The sequence below is a fragment of the Colius striatus genome, chromosome 14, assembly GCF_028858725.1.
Source record: "Colius striatus isolate bColStr4 chromosome 14, bColStr4.1.hap1, whole genome shotgun sequence".
Lineage (NCBI taxonomy): Eukaryota > Metazoa > Chordata > Aves > Coliiformes > Coliidae > Colius > Colius striatus.
The window spans coordinates 2847308-2860367 of NC_084772.1; the positions used below are offsets into that span (position 1 = coordinate 2847308).

Sequence of the window (13060 nt, forward strand, 5' to 3'; positions counted from 1 at the left end):
TTCCCCCGAGCATCGCCCCGGGTGCCGCCGCCCCTTCCCCCGAGCATCACCCCGGTGCCGCTGTGCCCCTTCCCCCGAGCATCGCCCCGGGTGCCGCCGCCCCTTCCCCCGAGCATCACCCCGGGTGCCGCTGTGCCCCTTCCCCCGAGCATCGCCCCGGGTGCCGCTGTGCCCCTTCCCCCGAGCATCGCCCCGGGTGCCGCTGTGCCCCTTCCCCCGAGCATCACCCCGGTGCCGCTGTGCCCCTTCCCCCGAGCATCACCCCGGTGCCGCTGTGCCCCTTCCCCCGAGCATCACCCCGGGTGCTGTCGCCCCTTCCCCCGAGCATCACCCCGGGAGCCGCCGCTCTTTCCCCCGGGGCTGCGGTCGCCGTGTTTGTGCTGAACGCGCTGGAGACGGGAGATGACGGCAGAGCCGCGCCGGTGCCGGGCGGTCCCCGGGCGGTCCCCGGGCGGTCCCCGGGCAGTGCAGGGGGCGGCACCGGGCCGGGCCCGCCCCCCGGAGCAGCGATGGCGGCGGCTCGGGGCCGGACGGTGCTGCTGACCGGCTCCAACCGCGGCATCGGGCTGGAGCTGGCGAAGCAGCTCTTGGGGGCACCGCGGCCCCCCGCCTGGATCTTCGCGACGTGCCGGGAGCCCGAGGGGCCGCGGGCACAGGTCGGTGCGGGGCTCGGGACGCGGGGCGGGCGCGGAGGGGTGAGGAGACACCCGGTGAGCTTCACGGACGCGGCAAAGGCGTCGCGGTCAGCGGGGATGTTGCGTTTGCACCGGACCCTGCCTGGAGGGAACGGCCTCTGAAGTCCCGCTGAGCTTCGGGCCAAGCCCTGGGACCCAGATGAAGCGGGGCCAGAGGTCCGTCCCGTGCCCAGCCTTGCACGGCAGGGACGGTGCCAGCTGGCACCGAGGCGGCTCTGAGCAGGGCTGGCCTCTGGGGTTGTGAGCGGCTGAGCTCGATTCTGTGATGCAAAGCTGTGACCTGGTTGCCCCTGGGGCTGTGGGCTCACCCTTCCCCTGCTTCCCACCTCATTGCAATGTGTTACTACAGGAGCAGAGCACCACCGTGCTCCCAGCTTCCCTTAGGTCTGGCTTTGGTTTTCCTTCACTCACTGTGAGCCCCTGAAATACCAATGGGGAGAAGTTTCATCTGGGATAGGTCCTGGCTCCAGCTGATTTGCTTCTTGCACCTTCTCCCTGCTTGGATGTGTGCAGGGATCACGCCTTGGGAAGTCACAGATAGAAGGGCAGTGCTTGAGCTGCTCTGTCTTGTGCTCACTGCCAGTGGGTGGTGGGTTAGCCAGGTGCCCACCAAGTCATAACATCACTCCCTCTCCCAAACTGGTCAGGAGAGAGAAATGTAACGAGCAGTTTGTGAGTTGGGCTAAGGACAGAGAGATTGCTCAGCAATTGGTGTCACAGGCAGAACAGACTCAACTTGGGGAGAAAAAGGTTTGATTTATTAATGAACTTGTAGGAACAGGGAGATGAGAACTAAAACTGAATCTTAAAACACCTCCTCCCACCCCTCCTCTGCCCAGGACTCTCCTCCCTTCCCCCCCAGCAGCACAGGGGATGGGGGTTGGGGTCAGTTTGTTACAGATGGACTTTGCTGCTGCTGCATCTCAGGGGGAGGCCTCCTCACACTTCCCACTGCTGCCCTGTGGGGTCCCTCCCATGGGAGACAGTCCCTCAGGAACTGCTCCAGCCTGGCTCCTTCCCATGGGCTGCAGCTCCCCACCAACTGCTCCAGCCTGGGCCCTGCCATGGGGCAGCTCCTCACAGCCTGCCCCAGCGTGGGTCACCCACAGGAGAACAGTCCTTCAGGGACAGACTGCTCCAGCCTCACAGGGTCACAAGTCCTGACAGCAAACCTGCTCTGGCCTGGGCTCCTCTCTCCCCACTTGCTCCAGGATGAGCTTCCCACGCAGTCACAGCCTCCTTCAGGCACCCACCCGCTCTGGCCCGGGCTCCTCCATGGGCTGTGAGTGGGTCTCTGCTCCCTGGGGTCTCCATGGGCTGCAGGGGCACAGCTGCCTCAGCATGGGCTGCACCACAGGGCACAGAGGAGTCTTTCTTTTAGGGCCTAAGCACCCTCCTCCCTCTCCTTCACTGACCCTGCTGTGTGCAGAGATATTCTCACAGTCTCTCTCCCTGTTGCTGCTGCAGTTCAGCAGCTGCCCAGCAACTTCTCCTTCTCCCATAAGTTGTTCAGAGGTGTGACCTCCATCACTAATTGGCCAGGCCTGGGTCAGCTGTGGGTCTATCTTAGAATTGACTGGCATTAGCCCTGTGAGCTACAGGGGAAGCTTTTGGCAGCTCTTTGTTTAAAGAAGCCACCTCTGTAGCTCCCCCAGCTACCTGGCCCAGGCAAAACCACCACACTGTTACTCTGGCTCAGGAGTGGTTCCAGTGCAGTGAGAATCCATCCTGCTGCCAGCCCAGGGGTGCCCAGTTCCTGCTGGTGCCCAGACCGTTGGGGTCAGAGCTTCCTTGGGTCTCTTATTGTTGCCCTGTTCCCCTTTGGAAAGGGCTTCTGAATCCTCTGTGTCTGGTGACCTATTGATGTGTAAATGTGCAAAGCACCACTGGAGTGGGTGAGACACCATCCAGAGCAGAGTAGGTCCTGGGACTGGACTATCTGCACCCAGATGTGACTTCCCTACCATGTCAGGTCTGATGCTGGCACACACAGCCACACCTCCTCCATCTCACTTCCAGCAGCCCCTGGGACACTCTTCTGGCTGCAGCACCAGCCAGTTTGTGTCATTTCCTATGTCAGCTGGTCCTTAGCACTTTGCTCTCCCTGTTTGCTGTGGCTGTGCCTGGGTTGGATGGTGGCTGTAGTCTCTTGTAGCTGTGGCTGTGTCACACTCTGAGCACATGCACATTGCTTGGTGGAGCCTGGAAGAAGCTGAGAACCTGGGCAGGTCCCCAGCCTGGACATTTGCAAGTGCTCAGTAGAACATGGAAGATGTTTCCCTGGGGGTGGACCCAGGATGATGCTTTGGCATTGCCTCTGCCTTGCTCTGATGGTTTCCATGTCTCTCTTTGTAGGAGCTGAGAGATCTGGCATCTAAACACTCAAACCTGGTGCTTGTGAAGCTGGGTAAGTGCATTCTGCCTCTGAGCTGGTAAATTTGTGGCTGCTGGCCACACTTGCCCTCTTTCTCCTTCCCTACCTCCCTGCCTTCAGGCTCTACACAGCAATGTAGTTCTCTGGAGCTGCAGCCAATCCTGCTGACAAAAGCCCAGCTGAAGCCTCCTTGCCTTGTGGCCACAAGACCAGGAGGTTCCTGAGACCCATCCTGAGTGGCCTCCATCTCCCCCAGCTGAGTAGCCACATCCTTGCTCTGTCCTGCAGCTGAGCTGCCTTGATGCTAAGTGCCAGGCAAGAGCAGGGAGGCAGCTCCCGTGGGAATACTCTGTCATCAGCCCAGAGCTGTTAGAGAGCAGCACAGGGGAAAGGGAGCTGGGGCTGCTGGTGGGCAGCAGGATGAGATGAGCCAGCAATGTGCCCTTGTGGGCAAGAGGGCCAATGATATCCTGGGGTGGGTTAGAAGGGCTGTGAGCAGTAGGTCAGACAGGTTCTGCTGCCCCTCTGCTCTGCCCTGTGAGACCACATCTGGAATAGTGTGTCCAGTTCTGAGCCCCTCAGTTGCAGAAGGACAGGGAGCTGCTGGAGAGAGTTCAGTGCAGGGCCACAGAGATGATGCAGTGGAGCATCTGCCTTGTGATGAAAGGCTGAGGGAGCTGGGGCTCTGCAGCTTGGAGAAGAGGAGCCTGAGGGATGAGCTCATTCATGGTTACCAATCCATCAAAGGTGTGTGTCAGGAGGCTGGAGCCAGGCTGTGCTCAGGGATGGTCAATGACAGGACAAGGGGCAATGGGGGCAAGCTGGAACAGAAGAGGTTACAAAGCAACACAAGGCAGAATTTGTTCCCTGCTGAGGTGAGGGAGCCCTGGCAGGGGCTGCCCAGATGGGCTGTGGAGGCTCCTTCTCTGGAGACATTCCAGCCCAGCTGGATGAGTTCCTGTGTGCCCTGCTCTAGGTGGTGCTGCTCTGGCAGGGGGGTTGCACTGGGTGAGGTCTCTTGCAACCCTTGAGAGCCTGTGATGCTGTGACCTGCAGAGCCATCCTCCCAGCACAGCCCCGTTGGGTCTGAGCCGGGCTGCCCTGGCGGCCGCTGCCGGGACACCGCGGCTGCCGGTGCCTCAGGGTGGGCGTCGGGGCAGCTTTGCCCCGTGGGACCGTCCCGGAGTGGCTTTGCCGGGTGGGCTGCCCGGGTCCTGGGCTGCCCGGGTCCCGGGCTGCTGGTAAGAGGCAGCTTCGGGGTGAGAAGAGGCGGTCGAGTGCTCGGTGCTGGAGGCACAGCACCATCTGCTGCCCGTGGAGGGAAGGACACGCAGAGCATCACCATCCCCTCCCCCTGCATCATCCCCTCCCCCTGCATCATCCCCTCCCCCTGCATCGTCCCCTCCCCCTGCATCATCCATCCCCTCCCTCAGCATCATCCCCTCCCTCAGCATCATCCCCTCCCCCAGCATCATCCATCCCCTCCCTCAGCATCATCCATCCCCTCCCCCTGCATCATCCCCTCCCCCTGCATCATCCCCTCCCTCAGCATCATCCATCCCCTCCCTCAGCATCATCCCCTCCCTCAGCATCATCCATCCCCTCCCCCTGCATCATCCCCTCCCCCTGCATCATCCCCTCCCCCTGCATCATCCCCTCCCTCAGCATCATCCATCCCCTCCCCCTGCATCATCCCCTCCCTCAGCATCATCCATCCCCTCCCCCTGCTCTCCGGATTCCCACGGCTCTCCAGCGCCCCTCTGTTCCTCTGCAGACGTCGAGAAGCCCTCGGCTGTCCGGGCAGCGGTGCAGCTGGTGGGGGAGAAGCTGAAGGGCACCGGCCTGAACCTGCTGATCAACAACGCCGGGATCTACAGCCCCACAGCCTCGCTGCACACCGTGGGTGCTGAGGACATGGTCCAAACCTACATGACCAATGCAGTGGGGCCAATGCTGGTGGCCCAGGTATGGGACCAGTAGTCTCTGTGAGGGCCAGAGACAGGACAGAGGGTAATGGGCACAAGCTGAAACACAAACAGCTCCACTTAAACACAAGGAGAAGCTCCTTTGGTGCTGAGGTGAGGGAGCCCTGGCCCAGGCTGCCCAGGGAGGGTGTGGAGGCTCCTTCTCAGGTTTCCAACCCCATCTCGACACATTCCTGTGCCCTCTGAGCCAGGGGAAGCTGCTGGAGCAGGGGCTGGGGCTGCAGCAGCTCTGCAGGGCTCTGCCAGCCCCCATCATTCTATGGTTCTGTATGGATGGAGCTCTGGGGATGGTGCTCACTGTGCAGAAGGCATTTAGCCCAGCCTGAAGGTAGCCCTGGCTGTCTGTGGTTGTGATGGAGACCTTGGGGGGCTTTGCCAGGTCTCTTAGGGCTGCAGCAGGAAGGGAGCAGTGCCAGGGCCATGATCCCAGCCCAAACCCTCTGTAACCCTCCCTTGCTTTGTGCTGGGCTAACTGGAAGCAGGCAGGTTCCCTGCAGGAAAGCACCTGGGTACTCCTGGATTCCTGCTGCTGCTCGTGCCAGGCAGACTGCTTGCAGGTGCCAGCAGTGAGGCTGGCTCAAGGCACAGGCACCCCAGGAGGTTGCTTCTCCCCAGGCCTTCCTGCCCCTGCTGAAGAAGGCTGCCCAGGAGAGCCCTGAGAAGGGCCTGAGCTGCAGCAGGGCAGCCATCATCAACATCTCCTCTATCCTGGGCTCCATTGAGAAAACTCCTGACTCCTTCTTCAAGCCTGTCATCTCCTACCGCTGCAGCAAGGTATGGAGGCTGGGCTCCTGCCCAAGCCTGGGGGGAGTCAGAGCTGCCCTTTTCCAGGCTTGGTCTGGGGGAAGAACCTGACAGCATGAGATGGAGGGACTGCTCCATGCTGGTCACTGCCCCAGCTCTTGGAGCAGCTGCTGCCCACCTGGAGCAGACACAACGCTGTCCCTTGAAGACCTGGCATTGCTTTCTGTCCCTTGCCACCATGAGGCAGGGATGGGAGGGCAGCCTGGTGTGTGGGGCTTTCTGGTGCCCAAGGCTGATGCTTCTTTCCCCCTCCCCAGGCTGCCCTCAACATGCTCACCAAGTGCCAGGCTCTGACCTACGGGGAAGCCGGAATCCTCTGCGTGGCTCTTCACCCTGGCTGGGTGAAAACAGACATGGGCAGCCAGGAGGTGGGTTCTGGATGAGCAAGTCAAGGAGAGAACCCATAGATGAGACCCCAACTTGCACAGGAGGTGCCTCAGGTGGCTGAGAGGGCTCCTGGGAGAGGTCCATGTGAGAAGGAGCTGCCTCTTGGGCTGCAAGTTGCCCACATCTGTGCTGGGCCACTACAGAATGTGTGGGTGCTGCCTGGGAAACAGCATCAGCACATGTCCAGGGTGAGCAGGAGGAGGCCTGTTCAGCAGGGAAAGGGCTTTGGGTGTCCCAGAGCAGGGAAAAGAAGCTGAATCTGATAGATCAGAGAGGAGAGAGGCTTCACCATCCTATCCTATGGCCCCTTCCTTGAAGAAGAAGATCTTCATTGTGCAGGGTCCCTGTTTTTGGGCTGGCAGTGGTCCCTGCAACCTTGGAGTTTTGAGAAGGCTGCATGCAGCATCCCACTTGCATCAAGGATCTCTTTGTGTATCCCATTGGGTTAAACCTGTAGCTGGCTTCCCAGCCCAAGCCATCAGCAGATAACCAACCATCCTCTCATGTAACAGACCCATCCCACCTCCCACGGCTCTCTGCTGGGTGGAAGGAGCCTCCCTGCTAATGTGCCTGAGCTGAGCAGGAGCTGGTGAGAGCTGGGGGTGCCAGGAGGGTCTCAGTCCCCCTCCTCACCCTTGCCCATTGCAGGCTGACCTGCCAGTGGACACGAGTGTGCGGGGGCTGCTCTCTGTGCTGCCCATCCTGTCCGAGAAACACAGCGGGACTTTGCTCAACTGGGAAGGTAAAACAATTCCTTGGTGACTGCTCTCCCTGTGAGGGATCCCCCTGTGCCAGGGGATGCTCAGCCCTCTGGGATCTGCAAGGGATCTACTTGGGAGCTCAGTGGATGTGAAGGGCAGCCTGTGATGTTGCTAATAAATAAAGTCAGATGGTATCTGTGGCTTCTCCCAGCTGCAATGGCCCTGCTGAGACTGTCTCTGGCCTGGAGCTGAACCTTGCAAAAAGTAGTGTGGGGTTGTAGCTGTGAGCTGCAGGGAAGTCCCTGGGGCCATGTCACCAAAAGTCTTCTCCCTGCCCACTGGATGTGCCCAAGTGTGCCTGGTCTCTGCTGTGCATCCACCCAAAGCATGGTGTCTGTTACAGCATTTCTTGGGGAGGGGGGGGGGGCTTTTTGCCAGATGTGGGGTCTTTGGGAGCAGCTTTGGGGCTGGAATGGGAGGTCCCAGCACCACAGTTCCAGTCCTCCAATGCCAGGCAGCCAGCTCTTCCCCAGCTGGGCACAGTGCCCCTAGGTGAGGGGCAATCTGGTCCCAAGGGGGAATGGCATATGTGTGAGATGGAGAAGCTGAGCACCTTAGTAGGATGGGTCAGGCAGCCCTGGACTGGATGAGTTTTACCAAGAGGTGCAACATCCCCAAGGAAAAGGATGTTAGAGTGCTGCTGGGATTCCTCAGGAGGGAACTTGTGAGCTCAGAGCCCTGGCTCCTTGTATCCCCTTCTTGAGAGTGCCAAGCAGCACAAGCAGAGACAGGAGGAGAGGCAAGATCACCCCATGTGAAGCTCAGGGGTGCTGGGAGCATCCTCGGGTGGAGGGGGGGATGTCTTACACTGCAGGCACTTTCATGGGTGGGCAGGTCCTGTCTGGAGCAGTGGCAGGAGCTGGGACACGTGGGTCCATGAGATGGGCAGGTCCCACTGCTCAAAGCCTTTGCCAAACTGTGTGGCTTTTCCTCTGCACAAGTTCTGGTTGTTTGTGCTTCTGCAGCTCGTTATCTCCCCGTTTCCTCCCCTGCCTGATGTTTCCTGCCTCCTTTTTGTTGGCTTTGTCCTTTGTGTCAGGTTTATCTCCTGGCTCTGGGCAGTGTCAGACCTCAGAGTCCCCCCTGCCCCCTGTTCTATCCCTGGGCTGCAGCCCCAGGGGACCCTGGAAGTGCCATCCAGCAGCTCCTTGCCAGCTCCAGTGAGCTGGGACAGAAGGAAGGAGGTGCAGGATCTGTCTGTGGGCCATCTCCTCTCTACACACAGCAGCTGGGGGACAGTTGGCTGCTGTGTTGCCACCAGCCCCAGCAGCAGGGACATGTGGGCAATGTCTCAGGGAGCTGCAGAGGGCACAGCAACATGCCTGGGGAACTTGCAAGGGGCCACAGGTGGGAGATTGTCACCCAGAAGAGCTCAGACTGCCTCTACCAGCCTCTGTGGAGCTGGAGTAGCGTGTGAGAGCAAACATCTCTGCTCTGGGGAGCCCAGCAGCTCTCCAGGCTCTTGATTGCAGTAGTGGGAAAAGCCCAGCTGCCTTCTTTCAAACCTATAACCACTGACACCTGGAGCTGGGGTCAGACAGGTCTGTGGGTCAGGATGGGAGCTGGGAGGACGTGGGGAGTCCTGGCAGGGCTCGTCGGGATCGGTTTTGAGAGGCAACCTGCCGTGCCCAGGTGAGACAAAGGGCAGCAGGCAGAGCCCCCGGGAAAGATCCGCGGGGAGAGGGTCCAAAGAGGAGACTGGGAAGGGAAAAGGGCTGCTCCTGCAAGGCAGCTGCGGAGGTGGAGCAGGAGGCAGGTCCCAAGCAGGAGGAAGCGGCGGGACAGCCGGCAGTGTGGCCGGGACAGCCGGGGAAGGAGCAGGAGGCAGCCGGAGCTGCGGGGAGCTCAGCCACGACCTGCGCATCCCCTGGACATCAGCTCTCCGTCCTGCCAAGGTGCGGGCACTGCCCATGGCACTGGGAGGGGGGATGCGGGGACGGCTCTGTGCAGCGGCTCAGAGCCCCAGGGTGGCGCTCCCGGAGCCGGCGGCAGCGGGGCGGGGGCGGGCTGGCGCTGGGAGCGTTGGGGATGCGGGGCTGGGAGCGTTGGGGATGCGGGGCAGGGGCGGGCCGGCGCTGGGAGCGTTGGGGATGCGGGGCTGGGAGCGTTGGGGATGCGGGGCAGGGGCGGGCCGGCGCTGGGAGCGTTGGGGATGCGGGGCTGGGGCGGGCCGGCGCTGGGAGCGTTGGGGATGCGGGGCTGGGAGCGTTGGGGATGCGGGGCAGGGGCGGGCCGGCGCTGGGAGCGTTGGGGATGCGGGGCTGGGAGCGTTGGGGATGCGGGGCAGGGGCGGGCCGGCGCTGGGAGCGTTGGGGATACGGGGCTGGGAGCGTTGGGGATGCGGGGCTGGGGCGGGCTGGCGCTGGGAGCGTTGGGGATGCGGGGCTGGGAGCGTTGGGGATGCGGGGCGGGGGCGGGCTGGCGCTGGGAGCGTTGGGGATGCGGGGCTGGGAGGATGCTGGCGCTGGGAGCGTTGGGGATGCGGGGCTGGGAGGATGCTGGCACTGGGAGCGTTGGGGATGCGGGGCTGGGAGCGTTGGGGATGCGGGGCTGGGAGCGTTGGGGATGCGGGGCTGGGAGGATGCTGGCGCTGGGAGCGTTGGGGATGCGGGGCTGGGAGGATGCTGGCACTGGGAGCGTTGGGGATGCGGGGCTGGGGCGGGCTGGCGCTGGGAGCGTTGGGGATGCGGGGCTGGGAGCGTTGGGGATGCGGGGCAGGGGCGGGCCGGCGCTGGGAGCGTTGGGGATGCGGGGCTGGGAGCGTTGGGGATGCGGGGCAGGGGCGGGCCGGCGCTGGGAGCGTTGGGGATGCGGGGCTGGGAGCGTTGGGGATGCGGGGCAGGGGCGGGCCGGCGCTGGGAGCGTTGGGGATGCGGGGCTGGGAGCGTTGGGGATGCGGGGCTGGGGCGGGCCGGCGCTGGGAGCGTTGGGGATGCGGGGCTGGGAGCGTTGGGGATGCGGGGCAGGGGCGGGCCGGCGCTGGGAGCGTTGGGGATGCGGGGCTGGGAGCGTTGGGGATGCGGGGCAGGGGCGGGCCGGCGCTGGGAGCGTTGGGGATGCGGGGCTGGGAGCGTTGGGGATGCGGGGCTGGGGCGGGCTGGCGCTGGGAGCGTTGGGGATGCGGGGCTGGGAGCGTTGGGGATGCGGGGCGGGGGCGGGCTGGCGCTGGGAGCGTTGGGGATGCGGGGCTGGGAGGATGCTGGCACTGGGAGCGTTGGGGATGCGGGGCTGGGAGCGTTGGGGATGCGGGGCTGGGAGCGTTGGGGATGCGGGGCTGGGGCGGGCTGGCGCTGGGAGCGTTGGGGATGCGGGGCTGGGAGGATGCTGGCACTGGGAGCGTTGGGGATGCGGGGCTGGGAGCGTTGGGGATGCGGGGCTGGGAGCTTTGGGGATGCGGGGCTGGGAGGATGCTGGCGCTGGGAGCGTTGGGGATGCGGGGCTGGGGAGGGCCGGCGCTGGGAGCGTTGGGGATGCGGGGCTGGGGCGGGCCGGCGCTGGGAGCGTTGGGGATGCGGGGCTGGGGCGGGCCGGCGCTGGGAGCGTTGGGGATGCGGGGCTGGGGCGGGCCGGCGCTGGATGCGTTGGGGATGCGGGGCTGGGGCGGGCCGGCGCTGGGAGCGTTGGGGATGCGGGGCTGGGAGCGTTGGGGATGCGGGGCAGGGGCGGGCCGGCGCTGGGAGCGTTGGGGATGCGGGGCTGGGGCGGGCCGGCGCTGGGAGCGTTGGGGATGCGGGGCTGGGAGCGTTGGGGATGCGGGGCAGGGGCGGGCCGGCGCTGGGAGCGTTGGGGATGCGGGGCTGGGAGCGTTGGGGATGCGGGGCTGGGGCGGGCCGGCGCTGGGAGCGTTGGGGATGCGGGGCTGGGAGCGTTGGGGATGCGGGGCTGGGGCGGGCTGGCGCTGGGAGCGTTGGGGATGCGGGGCTGGGAGCGTTGGGGATGCGGGGCTGGGAGGATGCTGGCACTGGGAGCGTTGGGGATGCGGGGCTGGGAGCGTTGGGGATGCGGGGCTGGGAGCTTTGGGGATGCGGGGCTGGGAGGATGCTGGCGCTGGGAGCGTTGGGGATGCGGGGCTGGGGAGGGCCGGCGCTGGGAGCGTTGGGGATGCGGGGCTGGGGAGGGCCGGCGCTGGGAGCATTGGGGATGCGGGGCTGGGGCGGGCCGGCGCTGGGAGGGTTGGGGATGCGGGGCTGGGAGCGTTGGGGATGCGGGGCTGGGGCGGGCCGGCGCTGGGAGCGTTGGGGATGCGGGGCTGGGAGGATGCCGGCGCTGGGAGCGTTGGGGATGCGGGGCAGGGGCGGGCCGGCGCTGGGAGCGTTGGGGATGCGGGGCTGGGAGGATGCCGGCGCTGGGAGCGTTGGGGATGCGGGGCAGGGGCGGGCTGGCGCTGGGAGCGTTGGGGATGCAGGGCTGGGGCGGGCCGGCGCTGGGAGCGTTGGGGATGCGGGGCGGGGGCGGGCTGGCGCTGGGAGCGTTGGGGATGCAGGGCTGGGGCGGGCCGGCGCTGGGAGCGTTGGGGATGCGGGGCGGGGAGCGTTGGAGATGCGGGGCGGGTGCGGGCTGGCGCTGGGAGCGTTGGGGATGCGGGGCGGGGGCGGGCCGGCGCTGGGAGCGTTGGGGATGCGGGGCTGGGAGCGTTGGGGATGCGGGGCTGGGGCGGGCCGGCGCTGGGAGCGTTGGGGATGCGGGGCTGGGGCGGGCTGGCGCTGGGAGCGTTGGGGATGCGGGGCTGGGAGCGTTGGGGATGCGGGGCGGGGAGGATGCCGGCGCTGGGAGCGTTGGGGATGCGGGGCTGGGAGCGTTGGGGATGCGGGGCTGGGAGGATGCTGGGGCACGGCGGCAGGCAGCCCGGGTGCACGGGACAGGAGGCTCTGGGGAAGCGCAGCCCGGCGCCGCCGCACAGGGGCTGCCCGGGAAGCCGGTGGCACCGGCAGATAACGCAGCGGGGCTGCGGCCGGGCTTGCTCCAGCCCTATCTGGCTCTGCACAGCACCGGGCATCCCTCTCCCTCTGCTCTGTCATTGCGAGGGGGTAGGAAGCAGCTCAGCAAGTCCCACCTTGAAGCTTTTAACGTGTTGCTGCCTGGCCTGCTGCTCCCCAGCTGCACTGAGAAGATGAGCTTGCCTCAGGCTTTCCCTCCCTGGAGACCAGCAGCACCTCCCTCAGCAGGTCACCCCGGAGCCATCCTGTCTCCCACAGCCACTCTTGCAAAGGAAGAACGCTGGCACTGCCATCTCCACGTGGAGAGAAGCTCCTGAAGGCTTCAGGTGTTGATGATTCCCTTTGCTCTCTCTCTCTCTCCTCCTTTTAGCTGGTGGGATCCTTCCTCTGGAAGCCCTTCCCTGCCCTACTGAAGAGGCACCATGCAGGTGGCAGCTTTCCCAGCTTTGCACCAATGTAACCCAAATGCCTAATTTATGGTTTGGAGGAAGAGAATTGCAGCACTACAGCAGCATCATTTGATGGGCTGGGGTTGAGTTGAACCCTGGGGTGTGTGGAGGTGCTTCTGCTGCTCCCTGGGTAAGTGCAAAAAGATGAGACAAACAGCTCAGCAGCCTGCTCCAGGTCATCATCCTCTCCCACAACTGAACTCTGCCAAATTGTCCCCCTCTTCTTGTCTGGCAGGGGTTGGACCTCAGTGTCCTGTCAGCACAGGCTGGGGCTGTGTCCTCCTGGTGATGGCCCCTGTGGGACACCTTCACTGAGCACCAGTGCCCATGCAGGAGCAGAGGTAGGTCACTCAGATGCTGAGGCTGCCAGGGTGCTGCAGGGATGCTGCACAGCTCCTGCAAATACACCACAGATGTTGATGTGCCCATCACATGCCCTCAGTGCCCCCATCCCATCATAAACTGGGAGCATCCTGTTTCGTGCCCTACAGCCCTGGATCTTCCAAAGGAAAGGGTTTGGGAGCTGTGCTGTGCCCTCAGCACAGGGGTGAGCACATGTGGGTGGCAGTGAGGGGCTCAGCCTTCCACAGCTGGGCTTGTGCCCATGCCTCTGCCCCCACCACAGTGGGCCCCTAGCCATGGGAGCCAGCCCTGCTGCCAGGGGTCGT

At 64.4% G+C, this 13060-nt stretch overlaps 3 protein-coding genes across 3 annotated transcripts in view; 2 read left to right on the forward strand and 1 right to left on the reverse strand.

Moving 5' to 3' along the window:
• Window positions 1-495: 495 nt before the first annotated feature.
• On the forward strand, window positions 496-7156 carry LOC104561471 (C-signal). Its single transcript, XM_062007759.1, has 6 exons — window positions 496-656; window positions 3051-3102; window positions 4844-5034; window positions 5670-5828; window positions 6116-6226; window positions 6894-7156. Exons 1-6 carry the CDS (start codon window positions 510-512, stop codon window positions 7005-7007), a joined length of 774 nt encoding a protein of 257 aa, XP_061863743.1. The 5' UTR covers window positions 496-509; the 3' UTR covers window positions 7008-7156.
• Window positions 7157-8798: 1642 nt separating this feature from the next.
• RIPOR1 (RHO family interacting cell polarization regulator 1) overlaps window positions 8799-13060 on the forward strand; it is a 41396-nt gene continuing 37134 nt past the window's right edge. The window contains exons 1-3 of the mRNA XM_062007744.1: window positions 8799-8901; window positions 12314-12522; window positions 12628-12733. The gene's annotated coding sequence lies outside the window, so the exon portion shown is untranslated. The remainder of the gene's footprint in view (window positions 8902-12313; window positions 12523-12627; window positions 12734-13060) is intronic.
• Window positions 8961-12002, reverse strand: LOC133626776 (basic proline-rich protein-like). The gene is made up of 3 exons (XM_062007840.1): window positions 11666-12002; window positions 10969-11351; window positions 8961-10865 (listed from the first exon to the last, which is right to left on the reverse strand). Exons 1-3 carry the CDS (start codon window positions 12000-12002, stop codon window positions 8961-8963), a joined length of 2625 nt encoding a protein of 874 aa, XP_061863824.1.

Excerpts from the sequence above, each read along its gene's own strand:
- LOC104561471 (XM_062007759.1), top strand. The coding sequence starts at position 510 with ATGGCGGCGGCTCGGGGCCGGACGGTGCTGCTGACCGGCTCCAACCGC. Across the intron at positions 657-3,050 it reads CCGAGGGGCCGCGGGCACAG|GAGCTGAGAGATCTGGCATC; the intron begins GTCGGTGCGGGG and ends CTCTCTTTGTAG. Across the intron at positions 3,103-4,843 it reads CCTGGTGCTTGTGAAGCTGG|ACGTCGAGAAGCCCTCGGCT; the intron begins GTAAGTGCATTC and ends GTTCCTCTGCAG.
- LOC133626776 (XM_062007840.1), bottom strand. The coding sequence starts at position 12,002 with ATGCCCGGTGCTGTGCAGAGCCAGATAGGGCTGGAGCAAGCCCGGCCG. Across the intron at positions 11,352-11,665 it reads CCCCAACGCTCCCAGCGCCG|CGCCGGCATCCTCCCAGCCC; the intron begins GCCCGCCCCAGC and ends CAACGCTCCCAG. Across the intron at positions 10,866-10,968 it reads CCGCATCCCCAACGCTCCCA|CCCCGCATCCCCAACGCTCC; the intron begins GTGCCAGCATCC and ends CAACGCTCCCAG.